Source organism: Amblyomma maculatum, chromosome 5, assembly GCF_055883805.1.
Source record: "Amblyomma maculatum isolate TAMU_Amacu chromosome 5, ASM5588380v1, whole genome shotgun sequence".
Classification (NCBI taxonomy): domain Eukaryota; kingdom Metazoa; phylum Arthropoda; class Arachnida; order Ixodida; family Ixodidae; genus Amblyomma; species Amblyomma maculatum.
Genome location: NC_139348.1, coordinates 8,009,526 through 8,037,083, shown reverse-complemented (window position 1 = coordinate 8,037,083; position 27,558 = coordinate 8,009,526). Strand labels below are relative to the sequence as shown.

The window sequence follows — 27,558 nt, the reverse complement described above, 5'->3', positions numbered from 1 at the left end:
TCTCAAGATTGAAAGCAAACAAACTGCATACCAATTCTTTTCAATAATGTCCGAAGCGTCATCAACAAACGTACATCACTATTGTCACATATTGATGCATGCTCGGCTGATATAGTTATGCTCGCTGAAACTTGGCTCTCGGCAAAAATCAAGAATAATAAAATACTAGAGTGTGAAAAAACATACAAGTTTTACAGATATGACCACTATTTCCAAACAGGCGGAGGTGTACTGACTGCCGTGAACTCTGTTATCAATTCCTTTGCTATCTCTATCGATTCACTATTAGAAATTGTTTGCACTCACTTTACATTTCCAACGGGCAACCTTATACTTTGCGCGTGTTATAGGTCCCCAACCTCATCGGCTACTTTCTGCGCTGACCCTCATGATGCCCTTAATAAATTGGTTGTTCGATGCCCAAAATCACATTTATTTTTACTGGGTGATTTTGATTTCCCAAATACAGCGTGGCAAAACAGTATTCCCTCCCTTAAGCAACCATCCTCCGAGTGCAGTAATTTTGTAGACACCTGCACTGATTTTAATCTAACCCAGCTAATTAATAAACCCACATGCACCACCAGCACTTTGTCTAATACAGTCGAACCCGGATATATCGAACTCGAAGGGGATTGCGAAATAGTTCGATATATCGATAATTCGATATACAAAGAATTTGAAAAAAAAAAAAAAAAAAGTGTTAAGGCCAGCTCGCCACATGCAAGCGATTGAGCGATCTCAGCGACGAGCGGCAGCGACAGAGCGAAAAACTTCAAATTTGTTAGAACTGCGTCCCTCTCGCTGCTCGAGCCACCGCGGCAACTCTAAACAAGGTTTCTGTGTCGCCGCGACAGAAATCGCCAGCGTTTTCGCTTGCATGTCGATGACGCGCGTTACTCCGTTTTGGTCGTCTCATCCACAGCTCATTCTTGGCAGCGTGCCAAGATGCTGCAACGTCGGGGCGCCTTTATCTTTTGATTGCTCCTGAGGTGGCGGGGAGCGAACTTGGCAGAGTGCCCGTGATGGCCTGATTGCACAAGCCTGGTTCGATTTATCAGGCCGCGCTTGGGGCGGGCGTCATGATTGCAGCAGCTGACCGCAAAAAAACATACAAACAAAAAAAGCTTCTGCTTCTTATGGTTCGAACAGCACAACGATAAGAAAGGGTGACTAGCAAAAAAAAAAAAATAAAAGAAAGAAACAGAGAGCTGCCGCTTTTTAACGTCCTCAGGTACCATAGCCACAGCCGCCGCGCGCAGAGGGTTCGCAACACACACTGAAAAAAGCGTTGACGCCTGTCTGAAAACGGGCAGTGCTGGCTTGCCGCATGCGTAGTGCATGCTGAAGGAGAGAGATAGCTCGGCAAAAGGATGGGCACACCCACGCACATGGCTTGCACACGTCATGTGTTGGCGCGCGAAAAACCATAACTGCAGATGCGCGCGCCTTAGGGAAATGGGCGCGGCGCTGCCCAGACCAGCCGTCGCCGAACTGTCCCCTCTCATTCCTTCCGCACGTGGCTTGGAAATGGTACGCGGCAAACGGCCAAGGGTGATGCGATCGTTTTTGGGGAAGGCACACTTTCCAGTGCGTGGTGCGGAGTTCGATAATTGAACGACCGGTGAAATTCAGTTCGATATATGACGCAGCTTTCCTATACTTTTACATGGGATTTTCAAGGGGATATTCCGTGAGTTCGATATAACCAAAATTCGATACAACCGGGTTCGACTGTACTTTAGACCTCTTTAAAGCTCCCGATTTGGTCTCTCCGCCAACATACCTAGACGAACTGGGTGAGCACTCACTGCTTCACTTGACAATTAAGAATGTCCGTCCCAAGTAAGCTGTAAAGATCATATGTGATTACAATGCCGCCAACTCCGCGTTCATCACAGCTGAACTCGAATCGTTCATTGCCGAATACACTCTCAACTTTTCCAAATGTACCATTGAAGTAAACTGGTCATTGTACAAAAATAAACTGCTATAACTAATAGATCGCTACGTACCTAAAATTAAGATTGTCTCACCACGGTTTACTAAAACTCTATGCCGCTTATGCAACAAAAAGAAACATATTTTTTGTCCCGCCGCAGCATCTAACCTTCCTGACTGCTAGGCAGCATATTATGCAGAATATCTCATCATCCTCATCATCAGCCTGACTATACCACTGCAGGGCGAAGGCCTCTCCCATATTTCTTCAATTAACCCGGTTCTGTGCTAGCTGCACCCACTCGACCCCTGCAAACTTCTTAACCTCATCCGCACTCCTAACTTTCTGCCGCCCCCTGCTACGATTTCCTTCCCTTGGAAATTTCCACTAGAATGTTGGTAACTTGAGTTATTTCTCTGACCCACTCTGCACGCTTCCTATCTCTTAATGTTACCCCTACCATTTTTCGTTCCATAGCCGTCTGGGTTGTCCTCAACTTAAGTAGAACCCTCTTGGTTAGCCTTCACGTTTCAGCCCCATAGGTGAGTACAGGCAAGATGCAACTGTTGTATACTTTCCTCTTGAGCGATACCGGTAAGCTGCTAGTCATAATCTGCGAGTGCTTACCAAATGTGCTCCATCCCAATCTTATTCTTCTTGTTATTTCCTTTTCATGGTCCGGATCTGCGGTTACTACCTGTCCTAAGTAGACATATTCGCCTACTACTTCCAGTATTTCGCTACCTAACATAAACTGCTGTTCCTTCCCGAGGCTGTTGAACATTACCTTAGTCTTCTGCATATTGATTTTCAAGCCTACCTTTCTACTTTTCCTGTCTAGGTCATCAATCATTATTTGTAGTTCATCTCCCGAGTTGCTTAGCAAGGCAATGTCATCAGCAAATCGCAGATTACTGAGGTATTCTCCATCTACCCTTATCCCTAACTGCTCCCATTACAAGTCTCTGAATACTTCCTCTAAGCAAGCTGTGAATAGTACTGTGGAGATTGTGTCTCCTTTCCTAACACCTTTCTTTATGGGAATTTTGTTACTTTCTTTATGCAGAACTATGGTTGCTGTGCAGCCACTATATATATCTTCCAGCACTTTCACGTACGGCTCGTCTACCCCATGATTTCGCAATGCCTGCATCACCACCGATGTTTCAACTGAGTTAAATGCTTTTTCGTAATCAATGAATGCCATGTATAAGGGCTGGTTATATTCCGAGCATTTTTCTATCACCTGATTGATGGTATGGATATGATCGATAGTAGAGTACCGTTTCCGAAACCCTGCTTGATCCTTTGCTTGATTGTAGTCTAAGGTTGTCCTGATTCTATTAGCGATTACCTTAGTAAATACCTTATATGTAACAGACAGTAAGCTGATTGGTCTGTAATTTTTAAGGTCCTTAGAGTCCCCTTTCTTGTGAATGAGGATAATGTTTGCATTCTTCCATGGTTCCGGTACCGTCGATAACACCAGGCACTGCGTATGCAGTGTGGCCAGTTTTTCTAGCACAATATCCCCCCGTCCTTTAACAAATCTGTAGTTATCTGATCCTCTCCAGCTGATTTCCCCCTTTTCATAGTTTCTAATGCTTTCTTGACCTCGTCCTTCATCACTGGTGGAACATCTGACTGGTTTTCCCTACCGCCAATCTCATTACGGTCCTCACTACTTCGGCTGCTGTAGAGATCTGTATAGAACTCCTCGGCTACTTTGACTATCTTGTCCATATTCGTGATGACGTTGCCCACCTTGTCCCTTATCGCATACATCTGGTTTTTGCCTATGCCCAATTTCATTTTTTTACCGCTTTAAGGCTTCCCTCGTTCTTTACAACATGCTCAATTTTCTCCATGTTATACTTCCTTATATCGGCCACCTATACTTCCTTATATCGGCCACCTTGCGCTTATTGATTAGCTTTGATATCTCGGCCATTTCTATCTGGTCTGTTGGATTAGAAGCTTTCATACTCTGGTGTTTCTTAGTCAAATCTTACGTCTCCTTAGAGAGCTTACCAGTACCCTCTCCAACTATCCTACCGCCTACTTCTACAGGGAACTCAGTAATGATGTCTCTGAAATTATTGTTCATTGCTTCTAGGGTAATGTCGCCATCCTCGGTCAGAGCTCAATATCTATTCTGTAGTGAGATCCTGAACTCTTCTGCCTTCCCCCTCACTGCTACAGTTAAAACTCGATTTAACGAAGTTGAGGGGAGCCGTGAATTATTTCGTTAAATCGAGAACTTCGTTAAATTGAATGAGGCATTTCTTGGGCACATAATTCAGTACATTCGATTACAGTAAAACCTCGTTAAAACGTACCCGCTTAAACAGTACTTTAGTTTTAAAAGTGTTAAAGTCAAGTCCGCGACTGAGCACCCATTGAACATAATGTATTTTGCATCCGCATAAACCGTACCGGCTTATCGCGGTCGTATCGGTTAGCACGTACCATTTTCACTTTTCGTCGCACTTGCGCGTGACGAATTCACGCCGGTAGCACCGACCCAAAGGACGGTTCGGCTAGCGGCGCAACAATCTTCCCTAAATACCGCCGACGGGACGGCAGGCCACACAGCTAATGACAAATTGGCGCCAAAGTTGGTAATCATACAACTAGTGCAATCTTTGGGGGTCCGTATGGTCATCGTCATGACCCCCCGCGCTACTTTCGAGTGGGTAGCGCCAACACCACGACCGGCGCCGCTAGCGCGTACGAAAAGAAACAACAAAAATTCTTACTCGACAAGAAAGGCCCGAGGGGACTACAAATTTATTTTCTGCCAAAGTCGGTGAACTTTGTAAATTTTGGGGTGCTGTCTACAAAATAGACCAAAAATTAACACTTTTTCACCCTTATTTCTCGAAAAAAGGTTCGTTAAATCGGGACAGATCACGGAATCGGTTTCGTTATTTCGGGTTAGTCAAAGCATTGAACCCTATGGGCGTCTGAGGGGGAATTAGGATACCTTCGTTAAATCGAGATTTTCGTTAAATCGGGTTTCGTTAAATCGAGTTTTGACTGTAATTCGTTGATGGGTTTCTTTCTTACTAATCTGTTGCGTTCCTTCTTTAGATTTAGGCTAATTCGGGACCTCACCATCCTGTGGTCACTGCATCGCACTTTCCCGATTACCTCTACATCCTGCACAATGGCGGGGGTTGAACACATTATGAAGTCAATTTCATTTTTAGTCTCCCCGTTAGGACTTTTCCATGTCCATTTCCGGTTCTTCCGTTTGCTGAAGAAGGTATTCATGATTCTTAAGTTATTGCGCTCTGCAAACTCAACTAGTAACTCCCCCCTGCTATTCCTAGAACCAATGCCATAGTCACCTACTGCCTGGTCTCCTGCCTGCTTTTTCCCTACCTTGGCATTGAAGTCGCTCATTAGTACAGTATACTGCGTCTTTACTTTTCGCATTGCCGATTCTACATCTTCGTAGAAGCTTTCAACTGCCTGGTCATCATAAATACATGTAGGTGCATAGCCCTGTACAACCTTCAGTTTATATCACTTATTAAGCCTAATTACGATGCCTGCCACCCTCTCATTAATACTATAAAATTCATCGATATTACCCACTATGTACTTATTGACAAGGAAACCTACTCTAGTTGTCGCCTTTCTGGTAAGCCTCGATAACACAGTACATGCCCATCCTTCAGTACAGTATATGCCTCATTCGGCCTCCTAACCTCACTAAGCCTAATGATAACAGCACTGCTAAACTAGCTTCACTAGCAAGGGCTCTAACGTTAAACGTAATTGCCAGGGATAGTTTCCCATGGCGGCCTGTCCAGCGGAGCCAGAAGTTCTTAGCACCCCCTGCTGCGTCACAAGTCTGACCGCCGCCGTGGTCAGTTGTTCCGCAGCCGCTGGTGACTGAGGGCCGGGTTTTAATGGAGCTTATCATAGGAGGTTGCGGCCAATTACTGCACCAGGGTGGCCAACTCCTGTTCTGGTGAAGGAGTGCGTTGCCGGAGGTGTTCACCGGCGTCAGGTCGCACCCCAAGCCTTTTTATGCAATTCCATCGACACGAGGATTTGTTTTTTTTCCTTTTTTTAAAAATCCGGTGGAGAATTGCACGGCACCAGGATTTGAGCCCCGGTCCTCTTGCATGTGAGGCAGATGTTCTACCACTATGCCACCGCTGCACCTTATATCTCCTTATATGATTTCCAATAATTCTGTTTCAGTGCAAACACTTTCAAGGTGCTTATCCTTACATCAATTCTTCATCTGGTTCTCGTTCTACATTGTCCTTTTGGGTTTTCACGCGAAAACTGCATGTAACAAAAACCTGGATGTAATGAAAAATCGCGGACATTTCACAATTTCGATATAAATGTATATGCACCTTAATTGTGGCAGCAGGCAATCAAAACGCACTTAATCAGGACAAGTATATAATCAGCATGCATCAAACCGAATGCGTGTGTTTACTTTTTAGATACGAAGCACGTGTAGCCATTTCCTTGGTGAACTCGTGCTCTAGCAGAACTTTGTGCTGGGCTAGTTGGCATCTGATTATCTTTTCCACTGCCTTCCTATATATTGTACGAGTTTCGTTCACAGGTGTCAGTCAGCGCTCTTTCCTGTTCCTTCTTCGCTTTGCCTTCGGGCTTCTTTCGCGCTGTTTTCACTCAAGTAACTCGTGTTCTCATTGACAAGTGGAATAATTACCCAACTTGGGTCTTTTTGCCATTTGTTAAGCCAAAAGCATTCCGGCTGGTTAATGGCAAAACTTCTCTGCTATTTGAAAAGTCATCAAGTTAATCGGGATGTCGGTTAACGTGTGTTGCACACAGCCGAACACAGCTTACCAAAGCTACCAGATGGGCCAGCCTGCACTCTACCATTCGTTTAGCTGGTGCCGATGCTGCACCTGAACTGCTGGAACTGGTGCTGCACGCTTGTGGTACTGCCTTGGATCTTTACGCAACTGGTGCAGAGAGTACAGCTGAATTGAACGGACCTTTTACCTCACCTCCAGGTGTGAAAAGGAGCTTGTGCAAACAACTGAAAAAATGCAGAAGTTAGGAGGGGATTGGGTAAACACAACGAAGCGGTGGCTGGATGCCTTAACTAATCACAGGGTTAGGAGGAGAAAATCGTAGAGCGCACCCCTGAAGGCCCGTCAATATCGACTGCGCTGTCTCCATCTTTCTTTTTTCTCCTGGCTGTAGTTGCCTTAACTCGATTTATTTTATAACGCACCCTGAGAAATGTATCACACGATACAAGCTGTTCATTACTGAGCCTGCATTATAATTGAAGTATTTCTCTTTTCATTTCCACGAGGCCTCAAACTCCAACCTTGCATTAATTTGTGGGCACATTGTTTACGTGTAAATATAGCAGCACGGACACACTTACGGGGGGTGGAAACAGGCTCGAGCATTTTGGAGCAGCTTTGGGAGCACTAGTAAAGCCATGTTGGAGCAGCTTTGGAGCAACGAAACGAGAGTTTTGGAGCAGGTTTCTAAGGTCGAACACATTTGATAATTGAAGTTTTCAAAAGTACAAAATCTCCAACCTGATTCCTTTTATGCAAGTTCAATGCCTTGGCACTTATCTCTGACCAGACAAACGGCATGTAGAGATATAACACAGGCCGACCTTAGCAAAAACTTGGCAGAGCAAACGCTTGCTGGTGCATATCTGACCTAGTGACTTGATAGATTCAAATGTCTTGATGCGCTCTAGCAGCGATACTAATTTGAGATTAATGGGTATGACATTTCTGCTCCTTATCTTGTGCATATATATTTTATTTAGAATACACCGCCCCCATTTCGGAGCACATGGATATCCTTCAGACCACAATAATGTGCCCTGACAAGCTTGGTGCCAGTGTTTTTTGCCTACAATGGGACCGCAAACGACTGCAGCACAACCTTGATAATCTTGTTCGTTTGTAAATATGGTCTACAGGTGTGGAAGCAGACTCGGGCATTTCGGAGCAGCTTTGGGATATACACAGATGGCACTGATGGGGTAGCCTTTCCATCCTACAGATTTTTACTTCAATGCCTCTTACCAGCAGTTCATCATTCTTTGCTTGAGCAATGCTTGGGCTGATATTTTATTATTTTAGCGAAAAACCTCGTATGCCTCTCCAACAACCTTGAGAAGCTTCCTATTGATTGACAGCTTTGGCATACCAACCCATAATGCTTCAAGTATGGTTTAGTCTGCCATAGGCCTGGCAAGCTTGTTACTGACAAAGAGGCTCGATGGTGGTGAAGTACCTGCTTGTTTTCACAGCAGAACCATTAGAATAACTCATGCAGCTTTTGCAGTTGGGACAAGTGTTCTTCTTAATGGCTCACAGTAGTTTGCACTACCTGCTTTGCTTGCTGACCTCGCTTCTCTCCACCGGCGATTCAAAAGGCTGAGAGGGGGCGCTACGTCACATGCCCAGTGTATTGATTGTTTTTTCAATTATCTCATATCGCATGTGGCTCATACGAAATTTATTTGCAAAAAAATATTTATTATGCTCCACATTTCCTTCCCTTGAATAAATTTCATTTGTATTAAGCCCCAGTGCAAGATGCGCTATATCTAATTGCCACTGGTGCAATGACATTGTTCCTGTGTTGTGCTAAAGTTGATGGCAGAATATCAAAATAGCCACTTTGGAGCAATATTGCACATTGGAGCACGGAAAGCCTTTTGGAGCAGAATGGAGCAACTGGAGCAGAACTTCCACCCCTGCACTGATTACTACTAGGGGACACTACTCATGATACTGCTAGAGGACAACAGTGACATACAGCCTTTGTCAAAAGTTTGTGAGCCTGTGCTGTGTGGTTGGTTGTTCATCCCCAGTGTCTTTACTATTTCAGAGGTTACACAACCCTCCTGAAGAAATTCCATGGACATCCACAGTGCAAGCAGACCGACCCTCACATTTGACAAAGGCAATGCAATACATACACCACATGTGCACTGCTGCCTCCAGAACTTTTTCCTGACATTCCGGAGCCTTCCGCACCGGTCCTGCTCTTTTTCAGCTTGATGTTGGAGCCAGTGCCAGCAAAGAGGGCACTTGTCTCGGTCTTCTTTCCGTCATCACCCAGCGTGAAAAGCTCGTACAGGTCATTGGTCTTGAAGAAGCGGCGCTGCTTTGGGTCTTTGAGCACACGGTTCGTGAGAAACTGCTTGAAGATCTGCCTGCCAAGGAAGAAGGAGACAAATGTCCGCTTCATCTTTGGTGGTATTGACACAGGCCAAATTATGATCACAGACTACATGGTCCGAAAAAAAGAAAGAGAATGCAATGGCTTGTTTGCTGTTGATGGTAGCAAGGGAGAGAAAGTGGCCATTGAGTCATGCTTCGAGAGGCATGCGCCCCTGAACTTGACGTGACGCAGCAGACACGGCAACAGAATAAAAAACAACACGCAAAGCTGTAGCAGATGGCAGAACAACCTTCGTACCTTAAGTTACACAAACGAGCATTTGCTCACTCCCAAGAGAGTAGTGCATGCACAGCAATCATGCCTCCCTCAAAAAAAGGGTGGGTGGGCTTGGAATCTAGTTTATCCTAAGCGACTGTCGGTTATCCTCTCCTCACAATACATGTCCTTAATAGGCTGACTACATTTCAATTTCGCTTTTATAAGGCTTGTGCCTCATTGGCAAGTGCACCAGCTGGCTAACCAATTGCAGTTGTGTGGCATTTTGGATAGTGCTTTTTTTACATGCTTCATCCCCTGCTCCCAAAATGTGCGCGCATCAAGCACCATTCAGCGCGTCGTGCATTGAAGCCTCATATGCGACCCAGGTTGCTCGTGAAGGGGCACTACCACGCTGCACAGCGGAGGATGAGTGCTGCTGGCAAGGAGTCAAGGCTAATGGTCTAGTCAAGGCTTTTGGCACTCTGCTAAATCCTCCTCCCCTTCAACCGCTAAAGGTAAGGTCAAAAGACACATGCACTGTGATGTTATCTCTGCGTAGCATCTTGGCGTGCTGCCAAGAAAGTGCTGCGGGTTGCAACAGCTATGACGCGAAACTGAGGGATGCGGCAAAGATTAAGTGGGGGCTTATTCGTACAGTGGGGGGGGTTCATCAAGTATTTGGTGTTCATTACAAGAGTGAATACAGTAAATTTACCGTAATCCAAATGGTTCCCTTGTGAGGATTTAAGAGGCCTTTCGATAATTTGATAATTCGAGCATCGGATAATTCAAACTTTCTTTCTGGTGCTGTGAAGTCCGACTTAATCAGCTTTTACTGTACAATAGTAACTGGCTACAACGACCAATTTTCTGGTTTTCTCAACATGCTTATAAGTGGACTGCACTGTGTAATGGCAAAAATGTACCTTCCATTAGGTCATGAGTTAGGCTGCATGCGAGTCACCTAACGCTGGCATCAGGGTTTGTTGGCTGACCCAGCAGGCAGCCCTGCACAGGGCCACAGTGCACTGGCAGAAGCACAGCACAAAGTTGGGCCAGCCATGGCACCAGGCTGGGAGTCTCCTTGTGCACAGGCCGTCGCCGGCGAGACCCCAGGAAGAGGCCGGCTTACACTTCCCGTAGGAAGGGGCCCCACATTGCAAGGTTAGGTTAGAGCTTGACTAAGGTGCCACTGGGTTTGCTGTATCCTCCAAGGCACACCAGCACACTCACATACAAGGTGCTGAGCAAGGCCCGAGGAATCTGTGTTCACACCCTGGTGTTAAAGAGCAAACTCACTAGGTCTGTTGCTTTATCCACGGCCGGTCTCGAGGGAGAGAGCGCTTCTCTTCTCTTATGGCCTCTCCAATGGGGTCTGTTTCCACCGCCCGCCATGCCTCGGTGGGGTCGCCACCGCCCCACTGCTGCTCCTCCGCTACAGCCGTTCACAAGCAAGGGAAACGCGCGCTCGCTTTTAGCTTCGTCCGCGTCAATTGCAACCGGCAGGTCCTGACATTTCGCCCCTTATGGTTTATACAAAGTCCGTCATCAACATCGAACATTTATCGTGTACGAGGAATAAAATATAGTCAATAATCCGCTCACGCGCGCGCTCCTTCGTCAGTGCGGCCGTGCACGGTCGAATGAAGCTTCGGGTACACTTCAACATTTTTTACCCCTACGTTTTGTACAAAAATAAATTTACCAGGCTATGCAATCTGCCTTTGAATGTTTTAAGCAGGAGTAGCGCGACCTGACATGAGTGCATGGTGAACTGTTGGGTGGAGATTCTGTCAACCGCTACCGTTTTCGTTTAGAACAGAAGAGGCACCGGCGAAAATTCATGGCGCATCTCAGATTCAGAGCAAAGAACAAAAATTTATTCATATAGTAAAAATTTCACTTGTCTAGTGGACTGGGCTGTTTTAGCTTCGTTCAAAACATATCAGTCGGTTGAAAGACCGAAGATGTATATGTAGTCTCGCGGCTACTTTTAATCAAGAAAATGGGCATAAACAGTTAAGCAGAATCGAAAAGAGCGGCAAACAATAAAAAAATTGTCCTCCAAAGTTACACATTGCACTATATATTCATAAATTCATCAAAATGCGACCTGCGTCTAGAAAATTCAGTCTCAAAATCTTACTGCACGGCTTGTGCATATAAGGAGTTGGCCTCTCGGTCTTCTCTGTCACTTCCCTGGTATAATTAATTGAGAAGAAGAATTCTGAGAAATTTTTCAAATATCAAAGAAGCGGACCTAATAACATAGCTGTTGTCAATTCCTTTCTGGCAACTCAGTGTTGAGTTCTGAAATGCTGACTGAATCAGGATCTTAAGTACTTCGAGAACATTTGTGTGTAGTAGGTGAAGGACAGCTTTTTCAAAAGAAAAAAAAAAGCTTGTCCAATAGGGCAACAAGCTCTGGATTCAGATAATGCAGTCCACTAGGACATTGTCCTCGTAGAAGAGCGTACTACATGGGGTTGCCTCTTTCGCTAGTTTCAAGAAGAATAGCGCAAGCGTCACACCCGAAGTTGATTAACTAAACGATATATCCAGCGACGTAAGGTGAACCGGAATATGTGACCGTGGGAAATGGGGTGGTAGGAGATGCCATCATTTCCTTCAGTGCGTTGATTTTGCTCTCAGATGAAACGTCCGTCTTGACAATGTAGTCATGTGCCGCTAGCTGTTACGGCCTTCGCATCTAGCATATGTCATTCCCTTCCGCACATTAAACTTACTTTCCCAAGGAGAGCCTCAATGGGTCGCTATATAAGGCTTGAAATGAGTCTTCAGGGAGAGTGTCCTTCTTTAACGCTTTAGAAGTTTCTTGCATACTTTCGATATAGCAGGTGAACTCATTTGTAAGACACTGCATCGAGTATCACCATCATTTATTGGCCTCTTTTTACCACTTCGAGCCCTAGTGGTGTCATGAATATCAAACCATTTTTTGTTTTCATAATAAGCATAATATCATGTAAAAATTTCATTAAAACAATGTTTATTTCCAAAATTAAAATAATCTTTATAATACCACACATTGCGTAATATATGAATTGTAATAACATTTAAAACTCAACCCTACAACGTTTACTTTGACTGTTATACTAATACTTTATATCATCCAAGCATTTTGCAATTTACATTACATTTTTATGAAATTATTTTCATCTTCGGTGCTACATGAATGGTTTCGCACCTAGCACTGAAAAACGGTTTTGCTGTAGCAGACGAGTTGCTGTCATGTTAGCCTTGAAGAAGCTTTGATGTGATCACTGCTCATTCAGTTTTCTTTTTGTTCCTATTCTTGTACAGGCTTGGGGAAAATTCGGATTAAAATGGACAAAAGTAGCTACCGTGCCGCAATGTATGCCATGCTTGTCGAACGTTTGCTGAACGACAGTGTTTTTTATATCCGTTCACGTGTGGTTCGTTGACGACATGCCGCTGCAGCATCTACCTTCTGTGCTCTTTAATTTTGGGGCTGCACTCACCACGAAACTCGCGAGCGACAGCGCGAAACCAGGCAAAAGCCACCCGCCGCCGCTGAAGCAGACGCGGAGCGAACAGTGAGCAGGTCGCGCCCCTTGCGGTGGCGGAGAGCGTAACTCAAGGAGAAAAGTTCCCATTGTTCCCGCGGCGATTGAGAAGGCCGTAAGAAAGAGCGCGCGCTCTCCCCCGAGACCGGCCGTGCTTTATCAAATGAAAAATGCTCACTATCTTATTTCAATCCCACCTTACTATATGCGAAATATGTTTGTTTTACTGGTGGCATAGAGGTGGAACATCCCCCTCGCAAGCAAGAGGACCGTGGTTCAAATCCCGGAGCCGCGCAATTCTCCACTGGATTAAAAAAAAATAAATTTGTGTCGATTGAATTGCATAAACAGGTTTGGGGTGTGACCTGATGCCGGTGAACACCTCTAGCAACGCATTCCCTCATCAGAGCAGGAGTTGGCCACCCTGGTGAAGTAATTGGCCACAATCTCCCATGACTAGTCTTATAAAAGCCTGGCCCTCAGTCACCAGCGGCTGTGGAGCAACTGACCACAGCGGCGGTCAGATGTGTAACGCAGTGGGGAATGCTAGGAATCTCTGGCTCCAGACAGGCCACCATTGGAAACTGACCCTGGCAATGTTTAACGCTAGAGCCCCAGCTAGTGGGGGTAGTTTAGCAGTGCTGTTAGAGGAACTAGAGGGTATGAAATAGGATGTCATACGGCTTAATGAGCTTAGGAGGCCGACTAAAGCATATACTGTATGTAATGAAGGGCGGACATGTACTTAGTTATCGAGGTTTACCGGAGAAGCGAGAATTAGGAATAGATTTCCTTGTCAATAAGTATATAGCGGGTAACATGCAGTCGAACCCGGATAGAGCGAACTCGAAGGGGATCGCGAAATAGTTCGATATACAGAAATCGGCTTGTGACGCACTTACGATGCAAAAAAATGATACCGTATTTGTCGCGTAATCAACCCACTCGCATAATGAACCCACCCTTCACTTTTGCACCGAGAATTTGAAAAAAAAAAAAAAAAAAAAAAAAAAAAAAAAAAAACAAAGCGTTAAGGCCAGCTCCCTCACATGCAAGCTATTGAGCGATTTCTGCGACGAGCGGCAGCGACAGAGCGAAACATTTCAAACTTGTTGGAAATGCGTCCTTCTCGCTGCTCGAGCCCCCGGCAGCTCAAAACAAAGTTTCTGTGTGGCTGCGGCAGAAATCGCGAGCGTTTTCGCTTGCATGTCGATGGCGCACGTCACTCCGTTTCGGTCGTCTCATCCACAGCTCATTTCTTAGCAGCGTGCCAAGATGCTGTGCAGCGTTAACGGCGCAGCGTGTTTATCTTGATAGCTCCTGCGGTGGCAGAGAGCGAGCTTGGCAGAGTGCCCGTGATCGCTTGATCGCACAAGCCTGGTGCAATTTATCACGCCGCACTTGGGGCGGGCATCATGATCGCAGCAGCTGGCCGCGTGCTTTCGCTGATTCATACATACAAAGATAAACGACTCCCATCAAAAAAAAAAAAAAAAAAAAACAAAACATCAGCTGCCGCTTTTTAACGATCGCAGGCGCCATAGTCATGTCAGCCGCCGCGCGCAGAGGATTCGCAACACACGCTGGAGAAAGCGTCCGACACCTGTCTGAAAACGGGCTGAGCTGGCTTGGCGCATGCGTAGCGCGTGCTGAAGGAGAGAGATAGCTCGGCAAAAGAATGGGCACACCCACGCACGTGGCTTACAAACGTCATATGTTGGCGTACGGGAAATGATAAATGCAGATGCACGTGCCTTCGAGGAATGGGCGCGGCGCTGCCCAAACCAGCCGTCGCCGAACTGTCCCCTCTCATTCCTTCCACGCGTGGCTTGAAAACGTCACGCAGTTAACGGCCAAGGGTGATGCGATCGTCTTTGAGGAAGGCACACTTTCCAGTGCGGGGTGCGGAGTTCCGGTGAAATTAAGTTCGATATATGACGCGGCTTTCCTATACTTTAACATGGAATTTTCAAGGGGATATTCCGCGAGTTCGATATAACCAAAATTCGATATATATCCGGGTTCGATATAACCGGGTTCAACTGTAGATGAATTCTATAGCATTAGTGAGAGGGTGGCAGGCATCGTAATTAAGCCTAATAAGCGGTATATTTAACGAAACTTGAAGTTGGGCTAGATGGTGCATTGCAACTTGATTGAAGATAAAGCGCACAGGAAGACACACACAAGAGAAGAAGCGCGTGTCTTGTGTCTTCTTTTCTTGTGTGTGTCTTCTTGTGCGCTTTATCTTCAATCAAGCGGTATATTCTGAAGGTTGTACAAGTATACCCGCCTACATGAAGCCATGATGGCCAGTCAGTGAAAGCGTCTATGAAGATGTAGGATTGGTAATGGGGAAAGTAAAACCACAGTATACTGTACTGTACTGATCGGTGGCTTCAATGCCAAGGTAGGCAGAAAGCAAGCTGCAGACCAGGCAGTGGGTGCATATGGCCTTGGGTTAAGGAAAAGCAGTAGGGAGGTGTAAGTTTGTTGAACAAAATAACCGGAAGTGGACATGGAAAAGCCCTAACGGGGAGACTGAAAATGAAATTGACTTCATACTGTGTTCTAACCCGAGAATTGTGCAGGATGCAGAGATAAGCAGACAAGTGTGATGCAGTGACCACAGGATGGTAAGGTCTCAATTTTATCTGGATTTGAAGAGGGAATGAACAGACTAGTCAGGAAGAAGTCCATCAACGAATTACGGCCAAGGGGAAAACTAGGAGAATCCAGGCTTTCGCTGCAGAACAGATACTCAGTGCTAACCGAGGAAGCTGACCATAGCCTAAAAGCAATGAACAATGATTTCAGAGATATTGTTTCTGAGTGCACAGTAGAAGTAGGCGTACAACTGTAGAGAGGATACCGGTAAACTGTCTAAGGAGACGAAAGATTTGATTAGGAAACGCCAAAGTATGAAAGCCTCCAACCCAACAGACCAGATAGAGCTGGCAGAGATATCAAAGCTAATTAATAGGCGCAAGGTGGCCGACATAAGGAAGTATAACATGGGGAAAATTGAGCATGCTGTAAAGAACGGCTGTAGCCTGAAAGTGGTAAAGAGGAAATTTGGCTTAGGCAAAAATCAGATGAATGCACTGAGGGACGAGGCATACAATGCCATTACTAAAATGGACAAGATAATCAAGGTAGCCGAGGAGTTCTGTCATCATCAGCCTGATTATACCCACTGCAGGGCGAAGGCCTCTCCCATATTTCTTCAATTAACCCGGTTCTGTGCTAGCTGCATCCACTTGACCCCTGCAAACTTCTTAACCTCATCCGCACTCCTAACTTTCTGCCGCCCCCTGCTACGCTTTCCTTCCCTTGGAATCCAGTTTGTTACCCTAAGCGACCATCGGTTATCCACTCTTCGCACTACATGTCCTGCACATGTCCATTTCTTCTTCTTAATTTCCACTAGAATGTCTGTAACTTGAGTTATTTCTCTGACCCACTCTGCACGCTTTCTATCTCTTAATGTTACCCCTACCATTTTTCGTTCCATAGCCCTCTGGGTTGTCCTCAACTTAAGTAGAACTCTCTTGGTTAGCCTCCACGTTTCAGCCCCATAGGTGAGTACAGGCAAGATGCAACTGTTGTATACTTTCCTCTTGAGCGATACCGGTAAGCTGCTAGTCATAATCTGCGAGTGCTTGCCAAATGCGCTCCATCCCAATCTTATTCTTCTTGTTATTTCCTTTTCATGGTCCGGATCTGCGGTTACTACCTGTCCTAAGTAGACATATTCGCCTACTACTTCCAGTATTTCGCTACCTAATGTAAACTGCTGTTCCTTCCTGAGGCTGTTGAACATTACTTTAGTCTTCTGCATATTGATTTTCAAGCCTACCTTTCTACTTTTTCTGTCTAGGTCATCAATCATTATTTGCAGTTCATCCCCCGAGTTGCTTAGCAAGGCAATGTCATCAGCAAATCGCAGATTACTGAGGTATTCTCCATCTACCCTTATCCCTAACTGCTCCCATTCCAAGTCTCTGAATACCTCCTCTAAACAAGCTGTGAATAGTACTGGGGAGATTGTGTCTCCTTAACCTAACACCTTTCTTTATGGGAATTTTGTTACTTTCTTTATGCAGAACTATAGTTGCTGTGCAGCCACTATATATATCTTCCAGCACTTTCACGTACGGCTCGTCTACCCCCTGATTTCGCAATGCCTGCATCACCGCCGAGGTTTCAACTGAGTCAAATGCTTTTTCGTAATCAGTGAATGCCATGTATAAGGGCTGGTTATATTCCGAGCATTTTTCTATCACCTGATTGATGGTATGGATATGATCGATAGTAGAGTACCGTTTCCGAAACCCTGCTTGATCCTTTGCTTGATTGCAGTCTAAGGTTGTCCTGATTCTATTAGCGATTACCTTAGTAAATGCCTTATACGTAACAGACAGTAAGCTGATTGGTCTGTAATTTTTAAGGTCCTTAGAGCCCCCTTTCTTGTGAATGAGGATAATGGTTGCATTCTTCCATGGTTCCGGTACTGTCGATGACACCAGGCACTGCGTATACAGGGTGGCCAGTTTTTCTAGCACGATATCCCCCCCGTCCTTCAGCAAATCTGTAGTTATCTGATCCTCTCCAGCTGATTTCCCCCTTTTCATAGTTTCTAGTGCTTTCTTAACTTCGTCCTTCATCACTGACGGAACGTCTGACTGCATTTCCCTACCGCCAATCTCATTATTGTCGTGACTTCGTTGGCTGCTGTAGAGATCAGTATAGAACTCCTCAGCTACTTTGACTAACTTGTCCCTATTCGTGATGATGTTGCCCGCCTTGTCCCTTAGTGCATACATCTGATTTTTGCCTATGCCCAATTTCTTCTTTACCGCTTTAAGGCTTCCCCCGTTCTTTACAACATGCTCAATTTTTTCCATGTTATACTTCCTTATATCGGCCACCTTGCGCTTATTGATTAGCTTTGCTATCTCGGCCAATTCGATCTGGTCTGTTGGATTGGAAGCTTCCATACTCTGGCGTTTCTTTATAAAATCTTTCGTCTCCTTAGACAGCTTACCGGTATCCTCTCTAACTATCCTACCGCCTACTTCTACCGCGCACTCAGTAATGAGGAGTTCTATACGATCTGGTCTGTTGGATTGGAAGCTTCCATACTCTGGCGTTTCTTTATCAAATCTTTCGTCTCCTTAGACAGCTTACCGGTATCCTCTCTAACTATCCTACCGCCTACTTCTACCGCGCACTCAGTAATGAGGAGTTCTATACGAACCTCAAAATAATGGCTTGAGGGGCTAGTTGGTGCTGCATCGTATTCAGAAATGTGGCGCAACAAACACAAACACAAGAGAAGATACACAACACACGCGCACAGTACCAACTGTAATAAGAATCTGAAAACACTTCCTCTTCACCAGGAGTGGTGAAAAGGTGGTGAAGAGGAATTGTTTTCAGATTCTTATTACAGTTGGTAGTGTGCACGTGTGTTGTGTATCTTCTCTTGTGTTTGTGTTTGTTGCGCCACATTTCTGAATACTATACGGACCTCTACAGTAGCCACAGCAGTCAGGACAAGAATGAAATTGGTTGAAGAGCAATCACATGTTACGCTAGTGACGAAGGATGAGGTTAAGAAAGCCTTAGAGGCTATGAAAAGGGGGAAAGCAGCTGGGGAGGATCAGGTAACTACAGGATGGAGGGGATATCGTGCTAGAAAAACTAGCCACCCTGTATAAGCAATGAATGGTGCCATCGATGGTACCGGAATCGTGGTAGAACGCTAACATTATCTTAATTCATAAGAAAGGGGACGCTAAGGGCTTGAAAAATTTGACACCAATCAGCTTACTATCAGTTAGGTACATGGTATTTACCAAGGAAATCGCTAATAGGATCAGGACAACCATAGACTTAAATAAACCAAAGGATCAAGCAGGATTTTGGGAAGGGTACTCTACCATCGATCATATCCACACTATAAAGCAGGCGACAGAAAAATGCTTGTAGTACAGTTGAATCCCGCCACAACGAATACCGCCACAACGAAATTTCCGCGACAACGAATAATTTTTTATTCCCCGCGAGTATCCTATAAGAATTAATGGCCTAAATTTCTCTGCACAACGAACCATTTTTGCAGAGCGTTTCCGCTTCAACGAAATTTTCGCGTTCAAAATGGAAACCGAAACTAGTTTTATTGGCGAGAAGTCCAAGTCAAATCCAAAGCCACATTAAGCATGAAATCACGTGATTGCAGTTCCGCCATTTTGGCTTTGTGTCGTGGTCGCGTTGTTCACTCGCTGCCTTTCTCTTCGACAACGACGAGTTTTCATCCGCAGGACACGATGGCAACGCAAGTGAAAAAACGCAAAACTCTTTCCCTTGAGCAAAAAGCTCAAATAATCGCCCAAGCAGAAAGCGGAAGGAAGAAAGCGGCAATTGCTGAAGACTTCGGAATTCCTGCAAGTTCGCTGTCAACGATTCTAGGCAATAAGGACAGCGTGAGAATGGCACTTGCTTCAGGCACATCCTCGAAGCACAAAAAGGTGACGCGGCCCCTCCATGAAGAGTTGGACAAAGCAGTGCATGCGTGGTTTGTGGAAGCACGAGCCAGCAACGTCCCCCTGTCCGGAAGCATCGTCCAGCAGAAAGCCTTGAACTATGCATGCCTACTTGGCATTGATGATTTTAAAGCCAGCATTGGCTGGCTAAACCGTTTCAAGGCCCGCCATAACATCGTTGGAAAAGTGTTGTGCGGCGAGTCAATGTCAGCAGACGTGGACGGAGCAGCTGCTTGGAAGGCGAGTAACATGGCCGGAATTTTAAGCAACTTCGCGCCTGCAGACATTTACAACGCCGACGAGACCGGGCTATTCTACGAGATGTTGCCGGCTAGGACGCTCGACTTCAAGGGGCAGCGCTGTCACGGCGGCAAACACAGCAAAAAACGCATCACAGTGCTGCTTTGCACAAACATGGATGGCTCGGACAAGCGTCCGCCGTTAGTCATAGGCAAAAGTGCCAAGCCGCGCTGTTTTAAGGGAACTCGTAGCCTACCTGTGCAGTACAAGGCGAACAACAAGTCATGGATGACCCGCGCTATTTTCACCGAGTGGATGATGGCATTCGACCGCGACATGAAGCGGCAGGGCCGTAAAGTTTGCTTGCTTTTGGACAATTGTTCAGCGCATCACTCCGACGAAGTCAAGCTCACTAACACGGAGCTGAGGTTTTTCCCTCCCAATTGCACGTCTGTCTTACAGCCTCTCGATCAGGGCGTGATTCTTAGCCTGAAGCGCGCTTACCGCGGGAGGTTAATTCAGCGGCTGCTTTTTAACACTGAAACCGGCCGAGACACGAAGGTGGACTTGTACGTGGCACTGCAGATTATGTCTGCTGCCTGGAGCACACTGGGGCGCTCAGTAATTGTGAACTGTTTCAGGCACGCCGGATTTGCCGAAGGTCGACCCGTACACTCTGCTGGCCTAACACCAGGCGTTACAGACGACGACGAAGAGGCGTCACCGGCTCCGGGGATCGCGGCCGCCTGGAAAACGCTGGGAGAAATAGGAACCGTGCCGCCTAATCTCGAGCTCGACGAATACATCGGCGCTGACGCTTGTGTTGTTCACGAAGATGTGAGTGATGAGCAGATCATAAAAGCTGCCCGGAATGATAAGGACTCTTCCGATGAAGAAGACGACGACGTACAGGAAGCGCCGGCTGCGGCAACCGCCGTACAGGTGATGGACGCTTTTGATGTCATCAGGAATTTCGTTGCTGTCCGAGACGACGATGTTGCAATGGGTTTGCTGACCGAGTGCGAAAATCGCGTGACGGCGTTGCTCGCCGTGAAGCGTAAGCAAACCAAGCTTACAGATTTTTGGCATTAAATGCCTTTGCTGCTGCTTGGGCAATTCTTTCTGCGTTTCACGTCAAATTTTTGCGATAACGAAGTTCCGCGAGAACAAATTTTTTTTCGTGCACCGTGAATTTCGTTATAGCGGGATTCAACTGTATGATGTATCTTTTCGCGTTGCCGAGATGATCAAAAAACGACGCGCTATCAATGCGTTATCAGCCTCAACAAACAAGAAAACGAAGCAACGTATTGCCGCTGCAGTGGAGACTCCGGAAAGCGGAAGAGCGTGGCCTGCGGGGCGGCGGAGAAATGTGGAGAGGGCCGCTAGGCCGTGCGCACAACACCAATAGCAGAAAGCAACAACGAGATAAAAAAAAAAAAAATGTGGGGGGAGGGGAGAGAAAGAAAGAGAGCGGGAGGGGGGGGGGGGGGGGGGGCAAGATATCGCCACCTTCCTTCGCCAACTTCGCAGCTGCCGCGGGTTGCCAAGCCGGTTTTTTGCCTCTGTATTTTTTTTTTTTCTTCTTTCGCGCGCGTGTGCATGATCCATGCTATCAGTGCTGCGCCGCTGCGCACTCTTTTCTCGCTGTGCGTGTGGGCCTCGACCGGTCGTGATACCGAAGTTCGTATCACCCGTAGTGAAAAGAAAAAGTGTTCGGAACATCCGATTTTTTGCTCACTGAACGCAATGCAATTCGGCCGGGGAATTTTATGAATTCGTATCACACCGAATTTCGTATCAGTCGAGTTCGTATCACCGAGATTCTACTGTAATTTAATTTCTTGGAATTTATGGTCTTTCTGATTGAAATGCTGGGAAACTGCTTTCAAGAAGTTTTCGCCTGAGTCTGTCCGTTCATTGGTTGCCCTGTCTCTCCAATGTACTGTTTATGACAGAAGGAGCATTCCAGAAGGTAGACAACGTTAGATGTGCAATTAAAGCCTGATTTTACCCGAAAAGTGAAATCGTTTGCATTACTTTTAACCGTGGTGTCCATTTGTATACGACTGCACGTCTCACGTCTAGGTCGAAAGCAAGGATGTGGTTGTGTTGGATGCTTGTTGTCGAGTCTAGAATGTACTAGAATATCTCTAAAGTTTGTGTTACGTTTGCCTCCAAGAATATTTTCTCAAAGGCGTTCATTACACGTTAGCATGGAGTGGTATTTCCTCAGAATATTGTTCATGTTTTGAAGGGCATTGGAGTATTTAGCTACAAAAGAAGGCTGGCGTTCGGTGTTAGCCGTTGGTTGTTTCGTGAGCACTTCGTTCCGGTTTTAGGTGCTTGCTTTTTCGAGGGCCATACAGTCGAACCCGGATATATCGAACTCGAAGGGGATCGCGAAGTAGTTCGATATATCGATAATTCGATATACAGAAATCGGCTTGGGACAGCACTTACGATGCGAAAACACGATACCGCATTTGTCGCGTAATCAGCTCACTCGCATAATGAACCCACCCTTCACTTTTGCACTCGAGAATTTGGAAAAAAAAAAAGCGTTAAGGCCAGCTCGCTCACATGCAAGCGATTAAGCGATCTCAGCGAGGAGCCGCAGCGACAGAGCAAAAAATTTCCAACTTGTTGGAACTGCGTCCCTCTGTCGTTCGAGACCCCGCGGCAGCTCGAAACAAGGTTTCTGTGTCGATTTCTGTATATCGATAATTCGATATACAGAAATCGGCTTGGGACAGCACTTACGATGCGAAAAAACGATACCGCATTTGTCGCGTAATCAGCTCACTCGCATAATGAACCCACCCTTCACTTTTGCACTCGAGAATTTGGAAAAAAAAAAAGCGTTAAGGCCAGCTCGCTCACATGCAAGCGATTAAGCGATCTCAGCGAGGAGCCGCAGCGACAGAGCAAAAAATTTCCAACTTGTTGGAACTGCGTCCCTCTGTCGTTCGAGACCCCGCGGCAGCTCGAAACAAGGTTTCTGTGTCGCCGCGACAGAAATCATCAGCGTTTTCGCTTGTATGTCGCACACCGTTTCGGTCGTCTCATCCACAGCTCATTTCTTGGCAGCGTGCCAAGATGCTGTGCAGCGATAACGTCGTGGGTGTTTATCTTTTTATAGCTCCTGCGGCGGCGGGGAGCGAACTTGGCAGACTGCCCGTGATGGCTTGATTGCACAAGCCTGGTTCGATTTACCAAGTGCGGCGGGCGTAGTCCACTGCCATAAAATATTGGAAAGTGTGATACAGTAGATGCAAATGCTGTTTGAAGCAAAAAATGCTAAAAGCCGGTGTCATGATCGCAGCTGACCGCGTGCTTTCGTTAATTCATACATGCAAGAATAAACGACTCCCGCAAAAAAAGAAAAAAGGAGCCGCTTCGTAACGCCATATCTTACGCTACGCCGCGCGTACAGCCCAACGATAAAAATAGACTACTCTCGGGAAAAAAGATAGATCTGTTGCATGTTAACTTCCGCAGGCGCCATAGCCACGTCAGCCGCTGCGCGCAGAGGGTTCGCAACACACGCTGGGGAAAGCGTTCGACTATCTGTCTGAAATTGGGCTGAGCTTGGCTTGGCGCATGCGTAACGCGTGCTACTGCGAACGAAGGCCGGGAAAGAGGAAGGAGAGAGATAGCTCGGCAAAAGAATGGGCACACTCTTGCGCTTCGCTCTGTCGCGTTTTTCCCCACTCGTTCCCACCGGTTCTCTCTGGTTCATTCACGCACATGGCTTGCAAACGTCACGTGCTGGCGCGCGGGAAACGATGACTGCAGATGCGCGCGCCTTTGGGGAATGGGCGCGGCGCTGCCCTAGCCGAACTGTCCCCTCTCATTACTTCCCCGCGCGGCTTGAAAACGTCACGCGGCAAACGCCCGAGGGGACGCTAAGGGCTTGAAAAATTTGACACCAATCAGCTTACTATCAGTTAGGTACATGGTATTTACCAAGGAAATCGCTAATAGGATCAGGACAACCATAGACTTAAATAAACCAAAGGATCAAGCAGGATTTTGGGAAGGGTACTCTACCATCGATCATATCCACACTATAAAGCAGGCGACAGAAAACTGCTTGTAGTACAGTTGAATCCCGCCACAACGAATACCGCCACAACGAAATTTCCGCGACAACGAATAATTTTTTATTCCCCGCGAGTATCCTATAAGAATTAATGGCCTAAATTTCTCTGCACAACGAACCATTTTTGCAGAGCGTTTCCGCTTCAACGAAATTTTCGCGTTCAAAATCGAAACCGAAACTAGTTTTATTGGCGAGAAGTCCAAGTCAAATCCAAAGCCACATTAAGCATGAAATCACGTGATTGCAGTTCCGCCATTTTGGCTTTGTGTCGTGGTCGCGTTGTTCACTCGCTGCCTTTCTCTTCGACAACGACGAGTTTTCATCCGCAGGACACGATGGCAACGCAAGTGAAAAAACGCAAAACTCTTTCCCTTGAGCAAAAAGCTCAAATAATCGCCCAAGCAGAAAGCGGAAGGAAGAAAGCGGCAATTGCTGAAGACTTCGGAATTCCTGCAAGTTCGCTGTCAACGATTCTAGGCAATAAGGACAGCGTGAGAATGGCACTTGCTTCAGGCACATCCTCGAAGCACAAAAAGGTGACGCGGCCCCTCCATGAAGAGTTGGACAAAGCAGTGCATGCGTGGTTTGTGGAAGCACGAGCCAGCAACGTCCCCCTGTCCGGAAGCATCGTCCAGCAGAAAGCCTTGAACTATGCATGCCTACTTGGCATTGATGATTTTAAAGCCAGCATTGGCTGGCTAAACCGTTTCAAGGCCCGCCATAACATCGTTGGAAAAGTGTTGTGCGGCGAGTCAATGTCAGCAGACGTGGACGGAGCAGCTGCTTGGAAGGCGAGTAACATGGCCGGAATTTTAAGCAACTTCGCGCCTGCAGACATTTACAACGCCGACGAGACCGGGCTATTCTACGAGATGTTGCCGGCTAGGACGCTCGACTTCAAGGGGCAGCGCTGTCACGGCGGCAAACACAGCAAAAAACGCATCACAGTGCTGCTTTGCACAAACATGGATGGCTCGGACAAGCGTCCGCCGTTAGTCATAGGCAAAAGTGCCAAGCCGCGCTGTTTTAAGGGAACTCGTAGCCTACCTGTGCAGTACAAGGCGAACAACAAGTCATGGATGACCCGCGCTATTTTCACCGAGTGGATGATGGCATTCGACCGCGACATGAAGCGGCAGGGCCGTAAAGTTTGCTTGCTTTTGGACAATTGTTCAGCGCATCACTCCGACGAAGTCAAGCTCACTAACACGGAGCTGAGGTTTTTCCCTCCCAATTGCACGTCTGTCTTACAGCCTCTCGATCAGGGCGTGATTCTTAGCCTGAAGCGCGCTTACCGCGGGAGGTTAATTCAGCGGCTGCTTTTTAACACTGAAACCGGCCGAGACACGAAGGTGGACTTGTACGTGGCACTGCAGATTATGTCTGCTGCCTGGAGCACACTGGGGCGCTCAGTAATTGTGAACTGTTTCAGGCACGCCGGATTTGCCGAAGGTCGACCCGTACACTCTGCTGGCCTAACACCAGGCGTTACAGACGACGACGAAGAGGCGTCACCGGCTCCGGGGATCGCGGCCGCCTGGAAAACGCTGGGAGAAATAGGAACCGTGCCGCCTAATCTCGAGCTCGACGAATACATCGGCGCTGACGCTTGTGTTGTTGTTCACGAAGATGTGAGTGATGAGCAGATCATAAAAGCTGCCCGGAATGATAAGGACTCTTCCGATGAAGAAGACGACGACGTACAGGAAGCGCCGGCTGCGGCAACCGCCGTACAGGTGATGGACGCTTTTGATGTCATCAGGAATTTCGTTGCTGTCCGAGACGACGATGTTGCAATGGGTTTGCTGACCGAGTGCGAAAATCGCGTGACGGCGTTGCTCGCCGTGAAGCGTAAGCAAACCAAGCTTACAGATTTTTGGCATTAAACGCCTTTGCTGCTGCTTGGGCAATTCTTTCTGCGTTTCACGTCAAATTTTTGCGATAACGAAGTTCCGCGAGAACAAATTTTTTTTCGTGCACCGTGAATTTCGTTATAGCGGGATTCAACTGTATAACCAGCCCCTAGACACAGCATTCATTGACTACGAGAAAGCATTTGACTCGGTCGAAATATCAGTGGTCAAGCAGGCATTGCGAGGTCTTAATATCCACAGCTTACGCTACGCTGCAAGTTCAGCACGACATCACGCGGCGCACACAGAGGGCCATGCTGGAGAAAGCGTCCGATGTTCTGTCTGCCACGGGCTGAGCTGGCTTGTCCGCGCATGCGTAGTGCGTGCTGCTGTGAACGAAGACCGGGAAAGAGAGCCAGGGGAGAGAATGCTCGGCAGAAGAATGGGCACACCCTTGCGCTTCGCTCGATCACATTTTTTTCTCCTGTCCCGAACATCATGGCTGCATCTGCTCCGTACCGGCCGTTGCCAAACCGGTACCCTCTCATTCCTTTATGCACATGGCTTGCAAATGTCACGTGCTGGCGCGTGGCAAATGATCACTGCAGATGCACTCGCCTTTGGAGAAAGGGTGCAGCACTGCCCTAGACCAGTCGTCGCCGAGCTGTTCCCTCTCACTTCTTCCGCGCGTGGCTTGAAAACGTCACACGGCAAACGGCCAAGGGTGATGCGATCGTCTTTGGGCAAAGGCGCACCTAAGATCGCCGTGATCCATCAAGTGCAAAATGGCAGCCAGCCACCCGAAGCTCAAAGAAGTGCTCCACATGTGGCTGTGTGCGACAGTTGAAAAGAGGATCCCAGTGTCGGGCAATCTTCTCAAACAAAAGGCAGAGGAGGCCCTCGCACTGCGAATGAACATTGAAGGCTTTAAGTTTAGCGATGGCTGGCTTCGTAATTTTAAGAATAGGTACGACCTCACTTTCAAGAAGATGTGCGGCGAGAGTGCTGCCGTGGACCAGACTCTTGTAACAAATTACCGCTCCGACAGACTGGAGTTGCTGCTGGACCGATTTTCACCTGATGATGTCTTCAATTGTGATGAAACAGGCCTTTTTTATAAGATGTTACCCGAGAAGACATTGTCCGTGTCTGGCGACCCCTGCCACGGCGGAAGGCATAGCAAAGACCGAGTCACAGTGATGGTTGGCAGCAACATGTTGGGAAACGAAAAGCTCCCGATTCTTGTGATTGGGAAATCAAAGAGCCCGAGATGCTTCAAGGGGGTAAAAACATTGCCCGTGTGGTTGAAGGCTTGGATTACGCAGCATCTTTTCGCTGCCTATGTACGCAAGCTGGACCGGAAATTCAAGGCCCAAAATCGCAAGGTGTTACTCTTTGTGGACAATTGCGGTGCACATGGCCACATTGATGACCTGGAATCCATTCAGTTGGAATTCCTGCCACCAAACACAACGAGCGTTCTTTCAACCGATGGACCAGGGTGTGATTAAAAATTTTAAGGTGAAGGTGCTATACAGAGCATGCTTGCTGAGCCGCATGGTTCTGTGCATTGACGCCGGCAAGCAGTATGCTGTAATTCTGCTGTCGGCGATCAGCATGCTTGCTGATGCCTGGAAGGCAGTGACGGCAGCCACACTCCGAAACTGCTTTTGGCATGCTGGATTTGTTGGAGTTGGTGAAGCGGATGCCGCGGCCCAGGATCTCCCGTCCGACATGCTTCCCACAGATGGCGAACATGTGCTGCAAGACTTACGCAGTGGCGGCAGGGTGATCCCAAACGCAGTCACCTTTGAGAACTTTTCAAATGCCGACAGTGCAGCACTCACATGCGCGGAGCTGGACGATGATGAGATAATTCGTCAGGTGTCTGCTG

The 27,558-nt window shown here is 47.0% G+C and overlaps 1 protein-coding gene across 4 annotated transcripts in view; it reads right to left on the bottom strand.

Moving 5' to 3' along the window:
* LOC146187715 (DNA excision repair protein ERCC-6-like) overlaps positions 1-27,558 on the bottom strand; it is a 374,514-nt gene that overhangs the window by 35,015 nt on the left and 311,941 nt on the right. For 3 of the 4 annotated variants that reach the window (XR_014707405.1, XM_084603509.1, XM_084603510.1), the window contains one exon: positions 8,907-9,143. The exons of the other annotated variant lie outside the window; for it this stretch is intronic. Coding sequence is in view for 2 of the 3 variants with exons in the window: in XM_084603509.1 (XP_084459635.1) it covers positions 8,907-9,143 (237 nt within the window). In the remaining variant the exon portion in view is untranslated. The remainder of the gene's footprint in view (positions 1-8,906; positions 9,144-27,558) is intronic. 4 annotated transcript variants of the gene reach the window in all.